This window comes from Phalacrocorax aristotelis, chromosome 21, assembly GCF_949628215.1.
Source record: "Phalacrocorax aristotelis chromosome 21, bGulAri2.1, whole genome shotgun sequence".
Lineage (NCBI taxonomy): Eukaryota > Metazoa > Chordata > Aves > Suliformes > Phalacrocoracidae > Phalacrocorax > Phalacrocorax aristotelis.
Window position 1 is genome coordinate 4,211,577 of NC_134296.1, and position 26,099 is coordinate 4,237,675.

The following is a 26,099-nucleotide window of genomic DNA, read 5'->3' on the forward strand; positions in this document are numbered from 1 at the left end:
ATCACAAATGGCTGGGCAGGGATTCTCTGCTCAAGATCCAGGTTGCTTCTGCTTCAGGAAATTGTCTCTGTGGGTTGGAATATGTTTTCAGCCTGCAGAAGACGCTGATAAATTGCAGCCTGGAGTCCAGCGTCCTGCCAGGACTTCCAGCGGTTTCGCGGCAGCATGGGCAGAGTTTTGCAGAGCGCTCCCTCCCTGCCCGGGCTCCCCCAGCGCCCAGCTCCGGACGCGCGGGAGCGTTTGCCAAAAGAGCAACGCCAGGAGCCGCGGAAAGGAGCAAGGAAATGACAGAATCTCTTTAAGACAAATCTTAACCAAGTTGCAATCAACCAGGCTCAGAAATGAGCCTCTCTCTCCCGTCGTGGCCAGTACAGCTGTTGACATTACAAGTTACAGTCTAACTGGAGCAGGAAAATAGTATTTCCATACGCCAGCGACCACATACAGCTGGACATGTCAGGAGGCACTGACCCTGTCCCGGCATCTCCGAACCAAGCCAGGACGCCCTGTCCGGACACTGCATCAGACCTCACTCCCCAAAGGCAAAACTGGGGGACTTGTGGGGCCGGGGCTAGGCTTGAAAGCTGACGAGATGATTTAATGAATCCCTCCTGAGCTTTGCTTTTATGAATCATCCTCAGGGCCTTGCCAGCTGTCTGAGGTGATTATGCAATGTTTAACATGGGCCTTTTCCAAACCTCATGGAAGTCAACAGGAGTCTTTCTCTTCCACAGCCCTTTGGAGCAGGTCCTGGCCGCAGCAGCTCCCTCCTCCGTGCCAGGCACCCCTGGGTGCTGCGGGGGTGCGGGGCTGTGCTTGCAGAGCACCTCTCCCTGCTCTGCCGTGGGCTCCTCTGCAAAAGGGGCACCAGAAGGGCTGAGACAGCAAAAGCTGAGCACTGCAGTGACGCTGGAAAAGCAGGTGGATGCCACCTCTCATCCCAAAAGCAGCATTGCCACCTTTCCTTCCTCTCCCTGCCTGCTCAGTCCCCTGGATCCTTCTCTGCAGGCCCTGGGACATCTCCCTTGCACTGGGAGCAACAAAATCATCTGTGGCTCCTTGGTCACTGCTGTATTCACCCTGCACCATCATGGTGTGGACCAAGCCTGGCCGTGCCACGCTTCCCAGGGCTCCCCGCTGCACCAAGGGCACATGCGCAGGCATGGCATGAAAGCTCTGTCAGGAGCCTGTGGCAGCATCCAAGGTTCAATTGCGTCTCACATCAGAGGCCAGGTAAGAGCATCTCATAAGAAGGGTAACCCAGGGTGCAGCACACATCCCTGGGGACCACAACCCTCAGTCTTGCAGGTGCCAGCACAAACCACCTTACAGAGCTCCTATCTCAGCCCCCTTATTAGACACTATATGCCATGATTAATTAAGAGCTGATGGCTACAGGAGCTGTTCCTCTAGAAAAGGTGGCTGTGGCTAATGGTCCATGGTGAGAGGAGGGCGGTGGGGCAGGAGACAACATTGCTGAGCGGAGGGATACTGAGTACAGCAAAACCCGGGGCAGGCCCTGGCCTCCCATGCAGGCTGTTTTCAGGGAAGTAAAACATATTAGGATTCGCACCGTGAGAGGTTTGGGTGTCCAAACCCACGGGGACTGCCTGCTCTGGGGAGGACGGTCCCTCGTGCCCACTCCCTGCCCCGAGGAGCCCCGCTCACCTGGAGTTTCTGCAGCAGCACCACGTCAGCGATCTTCTCCTTGTCCTGCTTGGTTTGCTTGGCCTTCCAGTACTGCTTCTGGGCAGAGTAGCGGTTCATGGGACATACTTTGAAGAGGCAATCTGGGAGGAGAAGGCGGCAAGCATGAGGCTGCAGCAGCCACGCGGCCGCCAGCCACCAGTGTGTCCCCAGCAGGGCCAACGTCACTGAGGGGCAGGAGCGAGCGCTCCTCCAGGACACTGCTCCTGTCCCAGCAGCACCACTGGGAGATGGTCCTCCTAACCCACAACAACCCCGTCTGCTGCTGGGGGTCCAAGGGAGACATGGCCAGGACTGGTGGAGGGTCATGTCACCTTGTAGTAGGTGGTGGACTAGCTTCAAATCAGGGTAAATAATGAGTCCAGGAGTGAATCCACTTCCAGGACTCATGATTAGAAATGTTCCCATCAGAAACAGCCATGCAATTTGGGATGGAAAACTTCAGGGGGAGAAAAAGTACTGATGAAACCCAGCTGTACCAAAGGAGGAGAGAATCCTGCCGGGAGGGAGGGAGGCCAGCAGGACGGGGGCACCATGAGCGGACGTCTCCACGTCTCCCTTGTCACCCTGCCCGTCGGACACCCTGAGCCAGCGGGACCGCAGGTTGCTGCCCCACCACAGCTGTGCCATCAGGATATGCCGGTTTTGCAAACCCGCTGCTGTTCCCCTGTGACTGCTCACGTGGAGCCTCAATTCGCAGTGCTGGAAGCCGCCAGCAACTGCTCCTAAAATCTGTATGTCAACAGCTGCATTTCAAGCCCTGAAAAACACAGGTTTTGCATCCCACCTCCCCCAAACACTTGCAGCGTATCCATGCTCTGCAGATTGCCCCAGTTTGCCTGTTTTTCCTCAGGCTGTTGTGGTCGGGATGGGGGCGGAAAGTGCAGACACCCAGGTTCAGGCTTTGGGCACTGACGTACGGAGAGCAGATGTCTGGACGTGAGGAGGCACTTACATCTCCCAAACCCTCATTCAGGGCTGGAAGCTGTATGGGGCGAGCGCAGGAAGGGCTCTGCAGCCCAAATCACCTTAATTATGCCTGAAATAGCAGCCGAGAAACTTCAGACACAAAAATAAAAAAAAAAAAAAAAAATCACTTCCATCTCTGGCCCCGGTCCCAAGTCTCTGGCAAGCACGTATTTATTTACCTGGGAGTGACGAACAAACAAGCGCAGAGCACAGTTCTCACCGGCTCGGGCTGCTGGGAAGAGGCCAAGTTTCACATTTCGCTTTACAGATCTATTTGCTAATGGCATATCCCATGCCAAGGAGGCCGTGACACCAGGGTTTTCATCAGGGACTGAGCAGAGCTGCTGCAATGCCTGGCTGCCTTCTCCCACTGCCTCCGAGCAGGGCTACAGAAACACTCGGGCCACCTGCAGCACCTTATATCATTTTCATTAAATTGCTAATTAGGCTGCAAAAGAACCTGGTAGCAAGTGGAAACTGTGAGGGGAGCTAAGAAAAAAAACCAACACAGCTATTAAGACACAGGTGCAAAAAACCCCTGGCTCCGAGCATGCCCTGCCCGGAGAGGCTGCCTGATACCCCCATCTCAGTACTAAGCCCTGTTTTGTAGGGAGGGAAACTGAGGCACGGAGTCATTTGCTCACAGAAAGCCTCCAGCAAAGCTTGCATTTGAAGCCAGAGATTTGGGAATCCAGGCCTAAGCACCGACAATTTTTTGCACGACTGATGGTGGGCAGAAAAGGGGGAAGCCGAGGAAAGCTCCCACGTCAGCACAGCCCGGCGAGAGCAGCCCAGCAGAACGATGCTTGGCCAACCTGCCACGACCCAGCACGGCCACAGAGGCAAAACCTCCTGCAAACCCGCAGCGGGGGAAGCGGGGCGTTTCAGGCAGCAGCACGGCCGGGGGGTCTCGCTGCCCGCTCGCCTTGCAGCCACCCTGGCGCCTCCGCAGTGCAGGATGAAGCGTTTTATTTGCTTTTTTCCTGACATGCCTGAACGCAGGGCTGGAAAGAGCCGGGGGGGTGGGGGGGTGGGAAGAAACCACAAAGAAAAAGCAAATAACTGAGAGGTACCAGGCACCTCTCGGAGAGCAGAGCCCCGGTATGACACAGGCGGCCGAGCCGGGGCATCCCTCGCCGCAGGAACAGGGTCCTGGGTGGGTTTTGGCATTTCCAAAAAGCCATTTGGACCTGGCTCTGGGAGAAGAGTCCTGTTTCCTCAGCGGGAAGCTGAGATGGGCCCCGGCACGACCCGCGCGCGCCTCACTGCCACGCAGGATAGGGCAGGGTCCAGCCACAGGATATGGGGATGGCAACAGCGCGTGAAAGTTCTCTTAAGCCTTTTGCTGCTGCAGGGAAACAGCAGCAGCCCGTTGTTTTTACCTCCCTCACGGTGACAGCTATCAAGAAGGCAGACTGCTACTTTTCCGGTCATTAAAACAAGTGCCTGGATATCCTGATGCGGTTTACATGGAGCAGGGCTGAGTCTAGACCAGACCTTTGCCTGGAAAAGAGATTCAACACCCACCCATGCCCAGGCAGGGAGACGGCGCGGCTGCTGGGACAAGGCTTGCACCAGCCGCCCTGCAGCTGCTTCCAGGTCTTCCCATCCAGCCCCAGGTGAAAGTCCACCGATGTCTGGGAGCGGGACGGCTCCCCAGGCTGCCAGACGCCGGGGAGCTGTCAGATGGCTTGTTAATTAGCCCCACATACAAATTAGTGGCAAAGGCTCCCATGGAGAGGCAGGTCACTGCTCGGGTGGGACCCCCATGGGGAAGGGTGCCTGCACAGCACCCCGCCGTGGGACGTTAAAGCCACCCTGAGAAAGAGGTGGAGGCACAAAACCAAGTGGGGAACCAATATTTAAAAAGATATTTTTTTTTAAAGGGGGGCCTGAAATTACAGTAACTGGGATGAAAAGAACGGCTGCCCTAAGCCAAACCCCAAACCCAACAATGCAGTCGCTGCCTTGGGGAAATTTCACAGCTCTGTGTACGCTCCCCAGCTATCTGCGCCGTGCACCGGGCACGCAAACCCAACCGGGACACTCTTTGGGACACAGCCCTTCCTGTGCATTTTGCAGCGTGCCGAGCACACGGGGCAGCCAGGCACAAAACCAGCATTTCCCAGGTAGGTGCAGCGTAGGGCAGACGCGATACCCTGTGGCTGGGTGCAGCCGTTTGCTCCCGGGGAGCCCGAAGGTTGAGGGCACCTCACTGGCCGGCCCCAGGGCTTGCAAACAGGGGAAGCGGGAGGCACGAGCTGCTTTTCCCGGCAGCCCGTCCTGGCTTCTGCAGACCATTTCCACAGGCCAGGAGCCGCCCCAGCTTCCACTGACTCATCCCCTTTTCCGCCCGGACCTGGCCGCTCCTGCCCACTCCTGCCCAGGGCTGCCCCTTGCCCAAATGGGAAATAATGAGCCGGCCTCAAGTGCTGGAGGAGATGATGCAGCCCAAAACGTGACGGCTGAGGACTGATCGGGATTTACGCTCTCTCCCTAAGCCCTACCTGCCTCATAAAAGGGAGGCTTAATCCCCTGGCTCTCTCTGAGGTGCAGCCAAGCACAGCACATGTAATGAGTGCTGAGCAATAACAGGCTGGCCTTGAGATAGTTTGCCTGTTGCAACTGCCCCTCTGTCTGTCCCTTCCTGTCCCTGGCTGCTTGTGGGTAGACACCCAGCTGCCAGCATCCCTAGGAATGCATTTTGGGATGGTTGGACCCACCGTTGCAAAGGATGGTTCCCAGCCACCCCCGCTCCTTAGGGCTCGGCTAAGGGACCATCCCACTATGGAGGTGGTTCCAATAAATGCCCCCAGAAGCAAACAGAGGAGGGTAGGTGGTTTGGCCAAGCCACAGAAACAAGGCTATGGAGGCTGTTCAAGAACCCTCCAGGCTCTGCTGCAAAGGATGAGCAGCACCTCCCAGCCCCAGGGTAGCTGGGATAGCTGGGACCCCGGTCCCCATCCCCGGCATGGATGCTCAGGGCCAGCATCATCCCCGAGGCTGCTGATGGCAGTGTTGGGGCTGCCCCAGCCCGGCCCCAATCTCACCTCGAAATTTCTTGGGTGGGTTGTCCAGGTCACCAGCAGCCGGCTCCACCACGCACCGATCATCCACCAGCCTGCACGGGGACAAAAGTGGCAGCAGGGTGTCAGCAACACCGAGATGACAGCGGAGCCTGAGCGAGCAAAGCAGCTTCGCCACAAACCACAGGGCTGCGAGGGCAGACGCGCCACCGTCACCTGCCCCAAAGCGACAACATCAAAAGCTGCATCTCCTATTTCCTACCCACTTGCACTCTATGTGAGTATTTAGCACGACCACGCTCAGCTCCTGGAACAAGCAGCCGCTCTTGGGCGCTTGCTCCAAGCACATCGCCCCTGCTTCCCCACCACTCGCCATTTCTTTCACACGCGTTTTTCAACCCGGTCCCTTGGGGCAAACAGCAGCAGCTACAAACTGGCAGCAAAGAAACACGACGGTTCGTGTCAGCCGCGTTCCCTGGGCCCTTGCTCAGCGACCCATGCGGGGGGCTCTGGCTCCTGCCGGAGCAAATCCCGCCTTGCCCAACTGAGCCGGATCCACCCCCCCAGCACGGCGCACCGGCTGCGGCGTTATTTCACTGTTAACCTGGCAAAAATGTGATGAGTTCAACTTTCATTCAGTGGTCCTCCTCCAGCTGGGAGCTCACCCCGCCGGGACACAGAGGGAGGTGGCAGAGGCCCACCAAAACCAGTTATTAATTATTATCTGATCAGAGTAGGTGGATCTGCCCCTCAGATGTGAAGAGCTTTGTGTCTCCTCCCTGCCTACCTCCTTGTTTTCCCAGCATCGAGCAAAATCCTGCAGGTTTGGCCTTGGGTGCCGAGGACAGATTTCGGGATGGATGGAATGTTACTTTTCAAAGTTACCGAGAGCAGTGAAGTATAACCCGGCATGAGGCTCTGCTCAGCCCCCAAAGCGTGGAGGGACGAGCATCGCCCAAGGGGCTCACAGCGCTGGGGCCACCCAGAGCTCGTCTGCAAGGCTTTCAAGGGAACTCGGTGCTCCAGCGAGACAGGCTGTACCCGCTCGCCTGCTTTCTCCCAGCCTCTGTGAAGCGATGTACCGAGAAAAATTACACTCCTGCCCCGGGCGAGGAAGTGAGAAGCATGTTCCCACCTGCGGAGGCTGAATTCAGGCAGCGGGTGAGCGTGTGAGTGGATGCAGTAACGCACCCACAACACCATCCCAGGAGGGAGCATCCATCGTGGGGGCAGCTCGGTCCCTGCGACAGGAGGGAAGACGCAGCCTGGAGAAACGAGGCACGTGCAGGTGGCACGGCAGCAAAGGGCACAGCAGAGCCCCTGCTGCCCCCTCTGCTCCCCAAGGGACTCTCAATCCCTCTCAACAAACCAAACAACCAAAACATTGCTGGAGATGGACACGGTGCGCTGCAAAGAGTTGGCAAAAGCAGCAGATATCCCATTTGCAGATCCAGCCTCCTTCCCCCAGTCTAGCCACTCTCCAGAGGAGGGGGAAATTCCTTTCAATAGCTTGGCAGAGGAGAATTTGGCCTCCGCGCTGATGGATTGGGACCCTAGGGACCCAGCGCTGCTGCGTCCTTGGCAGCAGAGGCATGGGCTGGCAGGGTGCTCTGAACACCCAGTGCTGCTCCTGCCCCCACCACTGGCTCCCTGCTCTCTTTAAAGGTCCCCAGGGTTGGAGGAGATTAAGCTGAGATTTCAAATAAAAGAGAAATTGCTTTTCTCTCACACTTTTGGTGGCAGCGGAAGCCTGAAAACAATTAGCAAAGACCTAGAAGATTGTAAAAACAACCCAAAACCCTCGAGGTTGCAGTAAACACACAGTGTGCTCTTTGCTGGAAGGAGTTGCCTTGGCTTTGCAAACACTAGTGGTGGCAGTGTGGGGGGTTTTGGGCTCCCAACATGCAATACCTGTTCCATGGGCCACGACAGCAGGGAAGGAGTCCGGTACGTTCCCAAGCTCCTGCAGGGCACAGCGCCTCGGGAGGGCAGGGAAGGAGGTAAAGAAGGGAAAAACCAGAGGAGAGCCAAGCCAGCTGTGGACAGGGCCTGTCTCACCCCACAGGCGATATGCAAAGCCTCAGCCCAGCCCCAGTGCCACTTGTAGGCAGTTTTGGTTTCTATTACTATTATTTTGATGGGGGATAGGGAGGAACAAACACTTTTGATGCGCCTGGGAGCAAAGACCACCAAGGGCTGAGCTCCAACCAACCCATGGGCCAGGCTCACGGAGTGAAGCACCGACCCTCGGCACATCCCCAGCACCCACCAGGGCCTACAAAAGCAGAGGGCCCAATTCATCTGTGCACTTTAAAAAAATAAAAACCCTCCATTGCCATGCCTAGGGGTCTCTGAGGAAGTGCCTGACCTGCATGGCCCATTTTCAGTGCCGAAGTAAACAGCACGGGAGCCTCCCACCCACACCAGCTCTGCCTGCAGCATTCCCCTGCCACTTCCCCGTCCCCGGCATTACCGCTCCACCAGGCAGGATTAGAGAGAGTGACCTGCCAGCTGGAAGTCTTAATTAGTTAATGATCTCAGGGCAGTTTTAGCATCTTTAATCCTAGGTTTACATGCTCTCTGGGAATGCAGAGGGTTATTTTTATTAAACTGATACTCTGGACTAACATTCTTCAGTTTAAAAATCACTGAAAATAAAAGGATTCTGACGGGGCGGACATGAGTCACCTGGGTGACTGCTGGGGCCAGGACATGCTTCCACTAACAACCGGCATTACCGCAGCAGGATGGGGCAAATCAAAACTCCCTCTGCTATTAGAGCAGCAGGGACGCACGGGCACTCGCTGCCGCTCCGAGCTGCGGGGAGGACGCCAGGCACGTGGAGGGCAGCTTTCATTTCTCAGGTGTTAATGAGAAAATGGGCTGCTGGTGTCCGAGCACCTGGAGGAAGATCCTGACCAAAGCAGCAGGTTGGATGCACTGATGAAAAATTCACACTTTGCCTTTTTAAATTACCCGCAGGGAGCACAAGGGGCTGGATCCTGCTCATCGATGAACCTGCTGCCTGCAGCCCAGCAAAGCGTGGGCAAGTATCTGCTTAGCTTTAAGCCGTGCAAGTCATCACCGTGGTTCCAATGGGGTTTTCTGCGTGCTGTAAAATATCGAGCACAAAGTGATTCCCTGGCCCGGGGCCAGCGCACTTGGCCTCGTGCGAGGCAGAGCCTTCGCCGGAGGTCAGGGGAAAAAAAGCAGCTCGTCCAGTGCTGCAATCTGCGGCGGTTGGACACCCCGAGCCTCCCCGGGGACCGCGGCCAGCTGCGGCTGACGTGGAGGAGCCGCTCCTGCAACGCGAACCTGGGCTGGGGAAGAGGAGGGAGTCTTCCCCGGCCGCGACACCGAGGGGAGCCCCAGCACGCCGTGGTCCTGGGATGCATGGGAAAGGAGTGCTCTGGGAGAAAGGGAGCCCCAACCCATGCAGGACCACCCCACTACAAAGCCCACCAACCCCTGCAGGTGAGGAAGAGGATGATGATGACGAGAGCTCACTGTTGGGCATAGGCCCAGGTGAGCCCCTCTGGCTCGGGGGACAGGATGGGCACTGAGCCTACAGGGCTTAATAAAAATAGAATGAATGCAGGGCAGCCACAAAAATGCAGCTTTTCCCCCGCTGTCCCAGTGCTGGGAGGAGGAAGCCGCTCTTGGCCTCGCGTGCTTCTCCTCCCCGCAGAGACAAGTTCGTCCTGACCCAGCAGAGCTGGAGTTACCTTTTAACCAGCTGCGTTTCCCTGAACTGCTCCACCCTGCAAATCCACCTGCAATCACAATTACAGCTATTAAAGGTGTTATTTCATCTTAAACAGCCAACTGCCGTTCAGGGAGGTTTGCAACCAGCCATTTCCCTCTGCAAGTCCACAGTGCCAGTCCCCCAGTCCCCAGCAGGTCCCGGGAGCCCCCAGGGGATGGCAGGGCCGGGGCAGCACATCCCCCTGGTGAGCACAGGCACCTGCACTGCATTTCTACTCCTCTCTGGTTCTGGCTGTTTGGTGTTGGCTTATCAGGGACACAGGATAAGATGGGGACGCTCACGACAGCGGTGTCTGCCAGGGCTCACCGCATCACCCCGTCCATCACACTGGAGAAGGAAACAAATCAAGGTCTCCAAGCTCCTTTCCCTGCTTGGACACTGGTTTGCTTTCCCTGGATGATCCCCACAGGACATCCCACATCAGCAGCTGTGCCCCCCTTTCCAGACCCAGACCCAGTCCCAAAAGTTCCCTCTCCCCAAGCACAGATATCCCAGGAGTTACCAGCGATAGTCCCTAAGCGGCAAAGCAGATGCACATACAAGCTCCCCGCAGTGGGGTGCCATGCCCTGGCGAAGGTGCTGCTCTGCACCCACCCCACATCCCTGACCCACGTGGCTGCTTTCGTCCCAAACTGTTTCCAGCTGCCATTTCCTCGGACACCTTTAACTTGCAGCAGCAAAGACATGAAGAAGTCAGGCAGCCTGCAGAGCCCTTCCCCACCTCCCAGCCGTGGCTAGCCTCGAATCAAGCCAAGAGGGAAGACCAAACCACCTTCAAGTCCCTGCATCTCACAAACTCCTCCTGGGCACCTTCCCACGTCCCCAAAACCAATTCTGGCATCCCTGATACTCCCATCCCGTCCCCCCATCTCCCCTGAGGGACCGTGTCGCTCCCAGGGTGCTGAGCAGCACAGCCGAGGGATGCGACCAGCAGCGTGGCTGCCCTCAGCCCAGTTCCCCAACACCTTGGGGCGCTGCTGCTTTACAGCAGCCAGCTCTCACCCAGCCTTCCCATGGGAATTCTTAAGTAACCTCCTCCTTTTGGGCCGTCTTTAGCGTTTTAGCTAGTTTGGGTATTTTGGCTCAGTGTTCCCCCACCTAGTCCAGCCCTTGAGCACACAGGAGTACTCCCCACCCTTCGGCATGATGTTTTTCCTCCTTAAGAGCAAACGCCCACTGCAGAGAGGGTGTGCAGGAGGAAGGGTTTGTGCCCCGCGGCCTTCAACAGTGCGATTCGGGGGACTGGGAGCAGAGGAGGCTCAGCTGGGGATTGCAGGGCGCCTGCCTGCCCCCCCCATCATCCTCAGCAAGTTCCTTATACAAAAGGGGGAAAGCACTTTAAATAAATTGAGGCTTAGTATTAATAAGGGACCTGAATCTTCTAACTTGCAGCTTTTCAAGGCATCCCACTGAACACGGGACACTTGTCTGATAAGGGAAGTCTGATGCTGTGCGAGTGGCCAGTCCAGCCCCCAGGTACCCCCATGCACCCAGGGCTCAAGGGAAAGCTGCTGCTTTCGTGGCGGAGCTGCCAGGAGCCTGGCCAGCTCCTGCAAACGATGGCACCCAGTCCCTCTGAAGGCAAGGGTGGTGAGAGCAGCCGGTGCCCCATGTGCTGGCTCAGTCCTGGATGAGACCCTTCCCAGCCCATTTCCCCGCAGACCAGGGCAGGGCTCCCAGACCCGCTGCTTCGGGGCCAGACACCAGTGACAAAGCACTGGGATTAATGGGTTTAATGCGAAGTAAAAGCTGCAGCCGAGCCAGGCAGGAGGACGCATCCCCAGTGGGCACCCTGCCTCCTTCCCCACGCTCTCACCAGACACCCTTCCCCAGCCTCTCGAGGCATTTTGCCACTGTGGCCACACAGAGCTCAGTGCAAGTGGCTCCAAACTCCGCTGCACCTCTCGCCAGCGGTGCATCCCGAGCACAGACAGAGCGAGCCCTTTGTGTCCTGCAGCACCTCCAGTAAGCACCACCGGCTTGGTATTTAGTTGACATTCACACCTGCATCAGCCAGGACACCCCAGAGACCCCAGCAGCGCGCTCAGGAGGAGCTCACTGCCCCGCCAGCGCGCTCGCACAGGGATGTCACGGCACCGGGGTACATCCCTTAACGTGACACTTGTGACCAGCACCTGGAGACACTCCGTATCATCCCACACAGACAGAGGATCCCACCGCAGACCCTCAGCGATCCCACAGCCAAACCCTGTCCCCCTGCGAGGAAGGATGGAGGGAGCATGTCTGGCAGAGCTATTTGACTTGCAAATGAGCTAAATAAGGTCCTAAGCTGTGGCAGGAGGGCTAGGGAGAAGCATTCACCGTGAGTCACCCAGTCCCTTATTGCAGGAGTGATTTAAGGTGTGGTTGGGTCTCCCAAGTTGCAGGACACAAGGGAAAACAATTTCAGAAGGCGTGAAACGACCCAGAGAAAGCAGAACACTGGGAAAGCAGGGTTGCCCAGCAAAAGCCACACTCAGACCTGGGATAAGAGGCTCTCCAAGCAAGCCCTGCTTTTCAGATGCTTATAAGTAAGTCTAGAGAAGCACCCATCAAAAAGGGGGACCTGGGGATCAGAGGTGCAAAGGGATCAGAGGTGCAAAGAGTCTAAACACTTCTTAATTCAGCTCCTGGTGAGCCATTGGGATGCACTGCATGGGCTAATAACCAGTGTAGGGTCCCAGCGGAGCCTCCTCCAGACCCGATTTCACAGCCAGGCTGGATGGCCGCTCAGCGCTGAGCTGCCGAGTCTGCAGCCCCCGCCTCGGGATGGCTCTGGCACTGGGAGAGCGGGCCAGCTACAAGGAGACCTCTCCAAAAAGGACCATGGGGACGTCCTCCCACCCATCGAGGGAGGGTTGGCCACACACAGGCTGCATCCTGCACACGCAGGACCTTCTGCCCGACAGTGTCTAGTTGCACGCACAGGGATTTCGTGCCCAGATCTGCACCCAGAGGACCATTTCTGGGCAGCACCCCGCAGCCAGTTGGAGGAAGGCTTCGGCACGCATTAACCCAGAGGCTGCGTGTGCCCAGCGGTGGGTGTGCGAACACGTGTAGGCGAAGGTATGTACGTCTCCGGTTATACATAGGCATGTGGGAACAAGTGCATTCATCACAGATTATAGAGCCGGGCAGCTCCTGCCCCAGGAATCCCATCCAAGTCAGCATTCCTGGCTGAGCTCAGCCTCTCCTACATGCAGCATGGGGCTGGTGTGCTGGCACAGACCCATGTCCACCCGCTTGGGGCTGCAGGCAAGATTTGGGTCCCTGGTTCAGGGTAAAGAAAACACCCACCCGTGCCCAGGGGCATCCAGCAGCCATGCCAGAGCCCTCACCACAGCCGGGACACAGCCTTCTCCCATGCCACAGGGCAAACACTCCCGGCAGGATCAAGCAGCCAGCGGATGGAGACGGGCATCTCTGAAGTCTTGGCCTGGCTTTGCCCAGGTCTCGTCTCCGCAAGGCTCCCTCCCTCAGGCTGTGAGATCCCCTCGCCCATGCTGACACGTCCAGCAGGCTGTAAGGAGTCGGCTCAGCCTGGACCTGGCAGTGCCCTGGTCCCCCCCAGCCCAGAGCAGCACTTGGTGGCCATCGGCACCCGTGTGTTGGTGACCCTGCAGTGATTCCCACAGATCACTGGGTGCGTGGGACCCCAAGGGGGGGACAGCTAGAGCCATCGCTGCCTGTCCCAGGGGACGGCAGCCTTCAGCCACTCCGGACAGGGCTGGAAACACTTAATCACCCCATGTCCCAGGAGGGATCGAGGCTGCCTGAGCCACCCCACTCAGCCACACGCACAACCCCTTCCTAACCCCACCAACTCCTCATGCTGCTTAAGCTCATTTAATCTCCCTGGGGAGATGATGCAGGGGAAACAGCTTCTGGCCACAGCTGCCGGAGAGGGTGGGCTGCAGGGTCCCTCCAGGGCCACATCCTGTCCCCAGCAGCGACCAGAGCCAGAGGAGAGCCTGGAGGGACACAGCCTCCCCTCCCCAGCACCTGTGCCCATCTTTGCCATAGCACCCAGAGCTTTGCAGCCCCTTTTCCCACCGGTCTCAGGCTAGGCACCACCTTCCCTTCCCATCCCGCCACGGTGACCGGCTGCCCCCAGGACTGGGCAGGCACGGGAGCATCTCACTCACCCCAAAGTGCTGATGAAGCCATTGACGGAGCCCTCAGCGTACAAGGAGACGATGTCCCCGATGTGCAGAAAACTTGACATCTCATTCATGGTTGCCTTCGACCCCGCGCAGCGCCGCTTCTTCCCGAAGTCACCTTCCCGTGCCGAAATCCACCATGGGGCGAGCAGAGCTTGGAGGGGGGGACCTTGCTCTGGGTTTGGGGGGGCTTATCCCAGCCTGGCTTTCGCTGGCTCCCTGCGAGCGGCGAAGGGGAGCGGGACGGCAGCGAGAGCCCCGCGCACAACTTTTACATGTGCTGTGCAGGAAGGGAGCCAGGGGAGCCGGGCAGCCGCGGGCGTGCAGCGAGGAGGAGGAGGAGGAGGAGAAAAAGGAGGGTGGGGGGGGGGGGGCGATGAAGCTCAGTTAGAGGTTTGCATGAGGTCTGTCCGGCTGTCCGTGTCTCCGTCTCTGCACAGCTTTCTACCTGCAGCCAATGGAGAGCAATCAGGAAGTCCTGCTCGAAAAAGCATGCAAGCATGCAAATATTTTTGGCCTGGGAGGAGAACTGGAGCTGCCGGGGCGGGGGGGGGGGGCGGGGGAGGGGGGGAGATGCCCAAAAAGAAGCCCCACCCTCTGCACCCCGCCTCCTGCCTTGACGAACGTGGAGTGGGGGGACCCACACCCCACTGCCTTTGAGTGGCCTCCCCGACCCACCCGCAGCTGCCACCCACGTGTGTCCCCCCATCTCACCTCACCACAGCCAGCCCCTGGCCCAGGGTGCTCGGACCCCACACCCCAGGACAGAGCCCCCAGCTTGGTCTCCCCACCTTGCCCTTCTTCACAATGTGGAAAGGCACGGGGTGCTTTCTTGGGAGCGATGGGGGCTGTGGGGTGTTCTCCCACACCGAGGCAGAGCAGTGGGCACAGCGAGCCAGCAGCGAGTGCAGCCCCTCTCGGTATCCATCAGCAAAAGCGAGCGACCGATGCAGTTGGGATGTACCTACTCCCCCCAGCCCCCTGCACCCTCCCGCACGTGGCAGAGGGAAACTGAGGCCTCCGGCTCCTGCACCCAGCCCCTGCCCCACACAGCCCCTCTCCTGCCACCCCACGTTCTTCTCTCGCCGATTGCTTCATCCCCTTCCTTGCTTTGCAGCAGGATCAGACACCAGGAGCCGCAGCCCTCCACCCCTGCTCCTACACCCCAAGAGCCGCCCTTCGGCCAGCATTTTGCCAGGCCCAGGGCAGGCACAGGCATCCTGCACCACCACCCTGAGCAGGGAAAGCCCCAGGTGAGGACAAGGCGGCTCTCGCTGGATTTTGCTGCCCCAGGCGAGCACCTGTGGCTTCCTGAAGCCCAGCTGCCTCCTGCCAGCGTGCCGCTCCCAAGCTGGACCAGTTCATCCCAGCTTCGCCTCTCGCCACCCCTGTCCCTCTCCTGCCCCCGCTCCGTCACCCAAACCCTCACACTGCTCAATGCACAAGCTTTGCCCCTGCACCCCCAAACCAGGACGACGCCCCAGCCGCCATCCCCAGCCCTGTCCAGCCTGACAGTGCTGCGGGGTTCACCCAGCACCCGGCCCACCCATCAGCACCAGGAGCTGTGAGCAGGAAGGAGCGCCCCCACCCGCTGAAGCCCACCCAGTCCCTGCAGCCCATCAGGAGCCTTTCCTCAGTCAACCCAACTCCACAGGGCCAGGCGAACAGCTCCAGCCTCCCAGTATAACACTGGTGGAAAAGGACCACATCCTCAGAGCATCTTCTGGACAGCAGAAGTGCCCTAGTTCCTCACTTTAATTAAAACTTGCCTGCTGTAAAAACAATATTGGAAGGGGGAAAAAAAAAAAAAAAAAGCATGATGCTTTTCTCATTTATTTCCCTCCTGTCCTCTTTTCTCGCAAACAAACACACAGGTTTCAGGAATATAAACCTTGCCCTAAATAGTGATTTTTTTTTCCACTAGGAAACGGACAGGTCCCCTGGCAGAACAAAGGGAAAAAAATTAGTGCAATTCCTCCGGGGGAGATGTGAATTCAGGTCCATCAGGATTAGCTGCGTTTTCAGCACAGGACAAATTTAGAAGCCTTTATCTCAGGGCAACAGAGGGGGAAAAGAGAAGATCATAAGAAAAAAAAAAAAAACAACCTTGCTGCTGTTAAAAGCAAATGAAGGTTTCACAACAGGAGCTCAAAAAAAGCCCCCAAGGAATCAAAGACCAAAACTTTGTGCACACATCAGCCGCTCTGAACTACGGCGCGAGCAGCATCTCAGCCGAGGGCACCGCAGCGTGCCCGTGCCCACACCGGTTCCACCAGCCTTGCTGGGCACAGCTGGGCAGACACCACCTCTCCCAGCCTGGCCCAAACCAGCTTTCCCATGTGCCCGTCCTCCCCTGACCCCAGGGACGGCTCATGCTTGCAGAGCGCCAAGCAGTAAAAATCATCTGGAAGTGCAAAAAGCCCATCACGATAAACAAACAGCCATCTGGCTGGGTTTTTCCCACCCAGGAGAACGGGGAGCAGCAAGACAAAACCACTTGAAGTCTCCTTCCCATCCCAGTGCAGGAGGCAGCCCCCTCCCTGCGCTCGGGGCGGTGGAAACCACATCCAGCCCGTGCTCAGGGCTGAACGTCCCAGCTCAGCTCAGTTGAGGATGAGGAACCTAAAATGTTTCAGGGGTGCACCCCTGCCTGCCCTGTACCCTGGGGATGGTGGCATTATGTCTCCATGACTTCAAATCCTCTCTGGATGGAGCTGGGATGGATGAAACCCTCCCCATCATCCAGCCCTGGGAGGGCAAAGCACAATTCCAGCTCCCTGGCCAAGCAGCTGGGACACGACAGCTCTGCCCCTGTGGTGGGCACAAGTAGGGACCCCCAGCGCCTGCCAGCCAATGTTTGCAGAGCTCGGGCAGCAGCACGGACAGGTGGCTTCTAGGAGGAAAAAGTGCCTTCCTCCTGTGTCTCGGTCACTCTCAGCTGCCCCCAACATAGCCATGACCACACCGAGCCATCACGCTGCCCACCCTGACTCTGTGCAGGGTCTCTGGGCTGCCCCCAACCGCAGGGACATCTTGTGCCCGGGGTCAGACCCCAAAATACTTGAGGAGCTGTAAACAGTGTGCAGCCCTCAGGTGAGCGAGCAACCCTGGCCGTGGGGATGCTCATAGACACACGCAGCAGGGCGGCCACCTCGCTGTGCCAGTGCTCACTCCCCCAGGCCCCGGGGAGATAGAGGAGTTAAAAATAAGAGCGTTTCCTTCCTTACCCCCTACTTCAAGCCACGTGATAAATAAAAACTGGGAGTTTCTGCCTCCTAGAGAGGAAGCGGCTGCAAAGAGGCAGCCGGTGAGTCAGTCCAGCAGCCGTCATCCCCATCCCTAAGGCACAGCCTCCATCTCTGGCAGGGTTGGAGCCACATTCCTTTCACATGTTGAAATTGCTCCTTTGCAGGCAATTGCTCCAACTGCAGGGCCACCTCCCTCCCCCGGCCCCCCAGCCCTGTCCACAGGACGCTCCTTTGGCAAAACCTCCCCTCTACCTGCACACCCTTCCCACGATGGCTCCTGGCAGCGAGCGCCCCCCCAACCTGGCTTCCCAACCATGCCACAGCCCCCCGACAGGACCACAGCCCCCCAGGCCTGGACAGGAGCCCGGCTGCAGCTCAAGTTTGTCCAGATGCTTTGGGAGCAAATATATCGCTGATGGAGAGGATGGCGAGCAGGGAAGCTGGCTGGGGAGGCAGACGGGTTAGTGGTACCCAAGCAGCATCCTTGCACTCTGTCAGGTCCCCATCTGGCTTTTGCATGAGCCTCCTTAGGCATCCAGAATAAATGCCGGGAACTCATGGGTGAAGCCACTTGGAAGAAAGCAGCAAAAAAATAACTGTAGCCTTCTTTGTTTGGGGAGGAGGAAGAGAGACACTCAGTCCCTTGTCTGTGAGCAGAGCAGGGAGCAGGAAGGCTCTGCTGACAGTTGCACATAAGAGGGGGATTCTTTGGCCAGGAGGCGAGTTTGCCCCTTCGCCTTGCTGGCTCCGGGTGCGCCCTGACCCCGCTGCTGCCTACGGAACTAGCACAAAGGCTGTCGGGGCTCTGTATGGTGCTTTTCACACTGCTGCACCATCCTCCCACCCAGCCACCCCACAGAGAGCAGCAGAGTTGAGCCAGGACCGACTCCAGGCTACAGCTGTCAAAAAAAAAAAAAAAAAAAAAAAGAAAAAAGTGGTGGTGGGGGCTTATTTCAATGTTGGTTTTGCTTCTGGGTGAGGATTTCAGAGCCCAGACTATGCCACTGAAAAAAAATTGCTCCTTGGTGCAGAAGATGCTACGTGCATCTGCAGTGATGAGGGTTAGACCCCAAATCTGCTTTGCTTGAGCTGCAAACCCAAACCCCAAACCTTCCCCCCAGCAGCCATTTCAAAGGTGACCCAAGGTCTGCGGGGGCAGAGCTGAAATCTCCTCGTGTGACTTCATTAACCGATAGAGACGAGGGCCAGTTCCCTCCTGCCTGTCCCATCTGTGCCTCCGCTCGCGCCTGGCCGTCTCCGACTGTGGCTGTGCCAACGGTCTCACGGGAGCAGCCACGCTCCCCCAAAATAGCTCTCAGACTGGATGACTTTGGCCCACATCCTCAAAGGTATTGAGGCTCCGGGTTACCTCGGAGAGCCTGAGCCGCCGTCCCCACAGGGGTGGCAGGACATGGCCTAGGAAGGAGAAGACACTGGTGCACACGTGGTTCCCCTTGGACCGACCCTCACCGTGCACGGGAGGATGCCCACACGCTGGTCCTACCCCGACAAGACAGAAAGGAGAGAGGAGGCCGTAAAAAAATAGGGCAAAATAGAGCATTTCCTCCAGTCCCATGCTTGCTCCTTGCCCACCCTCCTGCCCCCACGTCCAAGCCCGCGGGTGGGTGCATCCCACCCCGAGGATGGGCAGGGCGAGCAGCGGGAGATGGGAAGAGAGGAAGGACCCCCCCCGCCCTCCCTCCCTGAGAAGGGTTAAGCGACGCTCGCATTGAAGACACTTTGTACTTGGATTTAAAAATACAGCCAAAGCCCCGGTGGCTCAGCTCCGTGCAAGTTGCAGGTATATTTCCACACTTGAGCCAATAACCTTCCCCGAAGGAAATTTAGGCTTTTTATGATTAAAAGGGGAAAAAATAATAGTGGGGAATTAAATATAGTACAGAACGAGAGAACAATTAGCAGTTGCCGTTAGCGACACCGGGCCAAGTTTGGGACAAACGCTGTGGTTGTCTGGAGAACAGCCGGGCTGGGGACAGCCACTGGCGCGGCTGGGGAGATACGGGAATCGGCCGGGTGCTCGGGGCAGGGAGGGACTCTCAGTCCTTGGCAGGTGGCCCTCGGGAGCCCAGACCCACGCCAGCAGCCTGCCAGCCCTGGCCACACCTCATGGGCATGATTTTTCCCCTCCCCGCCACCTTCACTTTATCAAAAGCAAATGGAAGTGTTTGCACAGGCTTGTAGCTTCCCTAATAAGCAAACACAGGTTAATTTTGGAGTGGAGCAGGGGCTGGGGCTGCCAGCCATACCCTCGCCATGGGCCAGGGTGGCAGCCAGTGGCAGGGACAGAACGGGCGAGGGAAGAGCCCCATGCCCCATTCCCATCCCTTCTGGGGCATTGCCCAAGAGATTTTGCATTGCACAACCCTCCCTGGCTCGGCTGGGCATCCACTGCCCTGCACGTTCGTGATGGCCTGTGTGCAGCTACCATGCAAACTCCTCCACAGTTGCACAACCATTTTTCCCCAAATTAGCCAATTTTTTACCCACTACAGTCATGCCCACGTGAGAGCATCACTAACGGCTTTGCTGGCTCATCTCCAAGGGCACACACTAAATCCCAGGCAAAGCCTCCTGTTATTTCCCCAAGCCCTCCTCGCTCCTGCACATCAGGGCAGGGACCCAGACTAGGCTGCCTCACACGGTCCCCATCGGCGGGCAGATTTTCAAGAGCAGCCAGCAGCTCCATTGTAACCCTGAGCACTGCTGGAATCGGACCACACCAGGGTGTCTCAGCCCCTGGGAAATCTGGAGGGATCCACTGCAAACCAAGCTCCAGCACAGAGGAGCCAGCGGCACAGCCTCTTCTTTCAATGGCTCTTTTGGAGATGGATTACCATGCTGAGCAGCGTTTCCTCTGCCTCCAAGTGGACCACGCAGGCCCTCTTGCCTGGCTTGTGGTCAACACGCAGCGATGAATGAACAACACATCTTATCGGAGAACAGACGGGAAATGCACTCCAGCTACAGCCCGGGATGGGCACGCTGCCCACCTCCGCGTGCTGCCAGCGGCAGGACAGGCTCCAGCTCCATCCCGCCACATCCAAGCTAGGGACGGGGATGCTCCGCTGGGCTGGGTTTAAACAGGGTGCACTACTGCACCCAGTCCGGCTCCTCTTGGGGTGGGTCCGGTCTGAAGGGTGCAGGGAGATGTGGGCACATCACAAAGAGGAGAAGGGACAGAGCACAGGGGAGCTGGCTTCCCACTACAGATCTGTCCTGCCCTGGCCTCCATTTCTCCCTGTAAAGTTTCATATAAAATGGCTGATCTGAGGTTCTTCCCTCCTCCCCGGCTTTTTGAGACACGTTAGTGCCAATCAGCCTAATTACAGTCTTCGCTGAGATAACCACATGCTTTGCTGCTGAATGACAGGCTGGGTTACCATGTGGCTCAGGGCCAGGACCAGCTGCCTCCCGTCTGGGCCAGGCCACCGCCTCCATCACAGCGGTCGCATCCCCGAGGGATGGGGGGGACAAGCAGGCGCTGCTCCCCCCCGGCGAGGGTGTGCTGAGAACAGGAGCATGCAGGCAGCCCTGCCTGCAGGAGCCCAGCTGCCGCAGCCCGCGCTTGCAGTGGGTTTTATGGGCTCCCTTAATGTGACAATGAAAGGAAACACGCTGCAAGCGTGGCCGGGCTGCTACACGGGTGTTACAGCTCCGAGATCAAAGGAGATGCTCGGGGCGAACCGGGCGATGCTGCAGCGCAGGCAGCTGTGTGCCCTGCGGGAGGGGGGGTCCCACACTGCGCTGTACCCCCTTCCCAGCACTATGAGTGAGGGGTGCCCCGGGCACCAGGCACAGCCTGCTGCCACCTCAAACGGGGGCCCAGCTACAGCGCAGGATGCTGGGAGAGTTTCTGTGCATGCAGCACGGCAGGGGCTGGCTCTGCACGTGGGGTCTCCCCGTGCTCCCAGCTGGGGTCAGAGCACCCCCATCACGGGGGGACATGGGGACACAGGTGCTCCATACAGCAAGTCCCACGCGGGGCTCGGTACCCTTTAGCGTGGGGCTCCCAGCACGGACACTCTGGGGGGGGGCGAGGGTGAGGAGCAGGGCTCTGCCCCCGCCCCGAGCAGGGAGGCTGCATACGAACCGAGCTAAACCTGGCCTGGGGCAGCAAAATATCCACAGCAGGAGCACGGGGTGGGACCGGCTGCCAGGGCTGGACATACAGGGGCACCCTCAGAGACAGCCAGCACCCAAGTTACCAGCCCAGGCTGCAAAACACATTTTTGCTTTCATCCCAGGGGAGCTGCGTGCTCCCTCTCCTCTCGTCCAGGCTCCGCACAGCATGGGGGAAGCAAACCCAGCACGGGGGGAAGCACCTTCCAGGCTCACACCCCTCTTGCATATGCCCCAGTACAGCAAACCCCCAATGCCCCAGCTGCTTTACCAAAGACCCCCCCGCAGTGTGAGTACTCACAGTGCAGGACCCACCGCCGTCAGGCACCGCAGACCCCATCGGCCCGGAGCTGCATCAGCCCAGGCTGCCAGGAAGAAATTCCAACCCCGCCGGCCCCATGGGAAATGCCCCCCTGGCTCCCTCCCCTTTAAAGGCTCCCCACCCACCGCTGCAATTACGGGCTGGGGTGGGCTCACTTAGGTGTTGCTGGACCGGAGAATGGGGCTTTTCAGTTTCTTCCTGCTTAAAATTTACTCAGCAAAGAGAGAAAGGAAAGATGGGGGGTGCAGTAGCAGTGCCTCATCAGACACGTTTCCACCTCGCAGGGATGGATGTCGCAGGTGAGGGGCGTCCTTGCTCCCAAACCCATCTCATCATGCTGGAGGGTGAAGAGAGGCTGGATGCAAACCCCAGCAGCAATCAGCTTTGTGGTTGACAAAGCCCTGCGGTGGGTCCAAAAGCTTCTGGGGAGGAAACAGTCGAAACAACACCAGGCAGGTTGATAATAACCAGCCTGAGATCTGATTTCAAGGGACTGGCCGTATCCAGTTCTGAGAATAACACTTGCTGGGTGTGATCAAGGGAGCGCCGGGCTTGGCGAGAGCAGGAGAAAGTTGGCTGCTCTGTCGGCTTCTCGCCCAGCACGGCCACGTGCATCGGTCCAGCCCGAGTTCCTGCAGCAGGATACATGCAGAAGCAGTGCTGGAAGACCCGGACATCCTCGTGTCCTGGAGATCAGTGTGCACCTCCTTGGGATGAGTCACGCTGCTGTGCCAGCGCTGTTCGTTAGACAACTTCCACCAGCACAGAGGAATGCACTGAACAAAGACCCAAAATCCCTGTTTGTTGTAGAGGGAAGAGTTAGTCATGCTTGTGCTCCATGCTGCTGAGTCACCCAGCAGCCACGGAGCCGTGGGATAAGGGACTGGAGAGGGTGGGAGCGACTGTTTACTGACTTTACATGTAAATCAATCAGGAGGTTGTGATGATGCCGTAAACCAAGACAGTCACAAGCTGAGAGGGGAAGAGGAATGGTTGGGCAGAGTTTATAGCTGTTAAAGAAAAGAAAAAAGGAATCATAGAGGTATTTCATTTGCAGGACCGGAGCTGGCTTTAAAAATTATAGGTAACATTATATTGCGTTTTATATACCACCAACAGACCCAAAAGCTCTTTTATATGCTGCGGCAGATGCAGCTCCTTCCTGCCTGATTCAGCGCAGCAGCTGGGCCACGATTTCTGAAGGCATCAGCATCTCGGCTGGGGCTGCGGAAAGGCAGCTGTAACTGGGCAGCTGATGGCTTGAAAACCCATCCAGGCAGTCCCCGGAGCAGTGCTAGTTCAGCGCAGCTAATGAACAGCCCATGCAGAGCCAGGATGCAATTGCTTTCTTGGATTTTTAGACTGGGACACAAAGCTTGTTCGTGCTGGTAAAGCGGCGTTTTCTTTATCATGGGCACCAGCTTAACATCTAGCATTTAATTTTAAAACCAAAGGCTCAAGCCTCCAATGACTGATGTTTCCTTTGATCAAAATCATGGCTCTGGCAGGCGAAATGCCCCAACGCCGCTGGGAGGGAGACGTGAGCAGCACGCAGCCGCTTCGCAGCGCCTGGCACGGCCCCGTGCAGGACACGCTGGCTGGAAATGCTGCGCTGGATTTCTCCGGTGAGGTCAGGCCACCAGTTTTTGTTCCTTGTCCTGGCTAAGAGCATCTCTGGGGCTCTGCCGGCAGTGTGCTAGCGTTTGCCCGGGTCTCTGCTGCTTCGCCCAAGGCATCCCTCTGGGAGGGCTATGGACGGGTGCAAATAGAAAATAGGTGTATCTGTAGCCTACACCCACAAAAGGATTTGAATCACTCTTGAACATAAAGCAGGAACTATATCTGCTTGTAAAAGTAGCCCCTGCTTCCATGCGCTCAGCCCATGACATGGGAATTTCCTACCCGCGGCCGTCTCGGCTGCTTGCCTCCAGAGCTTGAATCATTTCTCTCATTGGACGCAGAAATCGGAGGATTTCCTTGAAAATAGAGTCTTTGTTTGGCAAATATTTCTCCCATCTGGTCCTGGGCTGTGAGCGCTCTTTGTTGATTAAATGACAATCTCTTTCTCAGCCAGCGCGATACCATCAGCAGAGAGAGAGGACTTCTGAGGCCCGTCTGAATTGCCAGGGAAGGGCCCGTGCCTGTACAGACGCCCTGCGTGGAGGAAGTGCTGCGTGTGTTAGAGAACAGGTTTGTTTTTTAAAAAATACCAGGCTACATCCTTAGCGGTTTCAAATTTGGGGCACAGAACGTTGAGCTCTTCTGTGATATTAGAGTACCTGAAATAACAGGAGCTTAGGCTGGAGGCGATCTCCTAGAACCTCCCAGCCACCATCATAATACAAATGGGTCGTAATAAAAAATAAATTAGTGTGAGTCCACAGAAGCCAGCAGAGCTCTATCCCTTTCAGGGGCTGAGGATCCAGATGAATATTTCATCTAAAACATTCTATTATGTTGGCTCATATCATTGTAATATCCGAGTGTCTCACATTTGTAATGCAACTTTACAACAGCTTTGTGAGACCTGGAAATCTCAGATTGAAAATTATTTCAGGCACCGGCCATCTATTTTACTCCGTGTTGGTGCAGCATCTTGCACAAGGGAATCCATGACTAGGGCTTCGTGGTGCTCCTGAAGACGCAGAATAAGCAGAGCACGACCACGTGTCTCAGGACACCGTTGCCCCGAAGCGCAGGAAGATGCAGGATATTGGACTGAGCCTCCCAGTGCCAGAGCGGTCCCGCTGGCCCATCCTCCTCCGCAGCTGGAAGGGACGCAGCAGCCAGAGCACTCCAGCACTGGATCATCATCTTCTGTCAATGCATGGGAAGACAACAAGGTTTGCAGAGGCTTTGCTATCTCACAGGGTTTATGAGCAGCCTCGCTTGCTCTAGCACCACATCAGTGTTTGTAAACAACCTTCTTAAAATACGCCAAGCAGGATGTGGGAGCGTCACGTGAACCAGCAGCTTCTTGTCAAGGCAACAGGCCCAACTCTGCCCTCAAAGGGTAGAGCAGAATAACTCACCAAGCTCGTTTCTACCAGCCGGCCCCGAGCATCGCCAAGGACAGCTCAGCATAGGCATCTCCACTTCCCACCTACGCAGTGGGAACAGCACAGGGACAAGGACCGTGCTGACCAGGGATGCTCAGATGCTATGGAAATGACTTGCTCCCTCTGCCAGACCTAATTTAGCAGACGACACCAGCTGCTTCCCAAAGAGGTGCACATAACCCTGAAACAAGCTGCTATGAAATGACTCAGCCAAGGCAAACCCTTCCCCCTAACACCTTGTGCTGGTGTTTGACCTATGACCTGGCAAAGGGAGATTGCTAATAATACCTGCATTTTATATAGCACTTTTCTTCGGGAAATCTCACAGTTTTACACAGAAGTATTTGGAGCTCAAGGCTTCTAAGGATGTGTCAAGGACAGAGAGTTTTGGTACCCAGGAAGGCAACATGGGAAGGATCTATCACCAGGACAGAGCTGCTAAACCAATCTAGTAAGAAAGCAGTGATGGCTGTGGTTAATTTGCCATTGATAGGGTCCAGAATAAACACCCCAGAGGTCTAGTAAACATCCCAGGGAGGGAGTTTTCTCTTTCACAGCTGTGGTTTCAGGTTAGCCAGCAGAGTTTAGATGCTACAGCCCCATTTTATGATGTGCCCCAGAGACTGGCAGGAGCACAAGATGTCTGTGAGAGCAGCTCACGCCATGCCAGGCGGAGAGCCCCATCCCATTGTAGGAGGACCGAACCCTGGCACTGCAGCCAAAGCAAGTGCCCAACCCTCAGGGAAGTCCATGGAGGGAACCAGCGAGGCCTCACATGCTGGGGACAGCTCAGAAATAGCCCCAAGCTGCGCAGAGGAACGCCTGGGGAGAGCTGGTGTGTACACTGCAGGCTTTGTCTCGGGCAGGTCGGCTGGGTGTGTGCTTCCTGGCATACAATTCCCAGATTAGCAGGAGCCGGGCTGCCAGCGGCTCCTCCGGCCCGGCCGTGAATGAGCTGCTCGGGGCTGGGAACCACTGCCGAGGTCAGTGGTTCAAGCACCCGGAGCTGGCGAGCGGCTCGGGGCGGAGGCAGGGGATGGGACGAGGCGAGGATGCGGGGATGGGACATCTCCCTCCATGCACCCAAAGGAAAATGAAGGGGCAGGGGGGCACTTCTCCACCCTGTGGAGACAAGACATCCCCCCCGACTCCTCTCCGATACCTCTATAAGAGGTTGGCTTTGTTTTTCAGCCCCAGGGGGTGGCGGCCACCACTGGCCAAACTAGACAAGGCAATCTCAGTGCCCCTTTTGCAGCGGGTGGGGATCAGAGGCAAAGACTTGTCTCTTCTTACTCCAAAATTAATAAATAAAAACCTTAAAAGCCACAGAGAATAACTAATGTGGAAAACATGAAAAAGCTGGAGAGTGGAAGGATTGGGAAAGGATAAAAACTAATTCAACACAGAACTGTTTAGTAAGGGAAAATGAATAATCAGAGGGAGAAGTGAGAACAATTTATTCACACTAAATGCTCAATCTAAAAAAAACCCCAAACAAACAAAAAATCCCCCCAAAACCAAACCAAAGCTAGGCTGTGCCAGCGTGTGGGGTGACACTCACGGGTCCTTCCCAAGGAGCAGGAAAGGAGAAAGCAAAAAGGGAAACATGGTATCCTCATTAAAAAGCAACATAGGGACAAGAAGAGGAAAAAGCTGGAGCTGAGGATCTCTTTGGGACAGGCCTAAGCCTGGCTGATACCGG

At 57.0% G+C, this 26,099-nt stretch overlaps 1 protein-coding gene across 2 annotated transcripts in view; it reads right to left on the bottom strand.

Moving 5' to 3' along the window:
* ITPR3 (inositol 1,4,5-trisphosphate receptor type 3) overlaps positions 1 to 14,076 on the bottom strand; it is a 43,010-nt gene extending 28,934 nt beyond the window's left edge. For both annotated transcript variants that reach the window (XM_075115782.1, XM_075115781.1), the window contains exons 1-3: positions 13,614 to 14,076; positions 5,727 to 5,797; positions 1,669 to 1,790 (exon numbers count right to left, since the gene is read on the bottom strand). In XM_075115782.1, the coding sequence (XP_074971883.1) occupies positions 1,669 to 1,790; positions 5,727 to 5,797; positions 13,614 to 13,702 (282 nt within the window). In that variant the 5' untranslated portion in view covers positions 13,703 to 14,076. The remainder of the gene's footprint in view (positions 1 to 1,668; positions 1,791 to 5,726; positions 5,798 to 13,613) is intronic.
* Between the last annotated feature and the right edge of the window lie 12,023 nt (positions 14,077 to 26,099).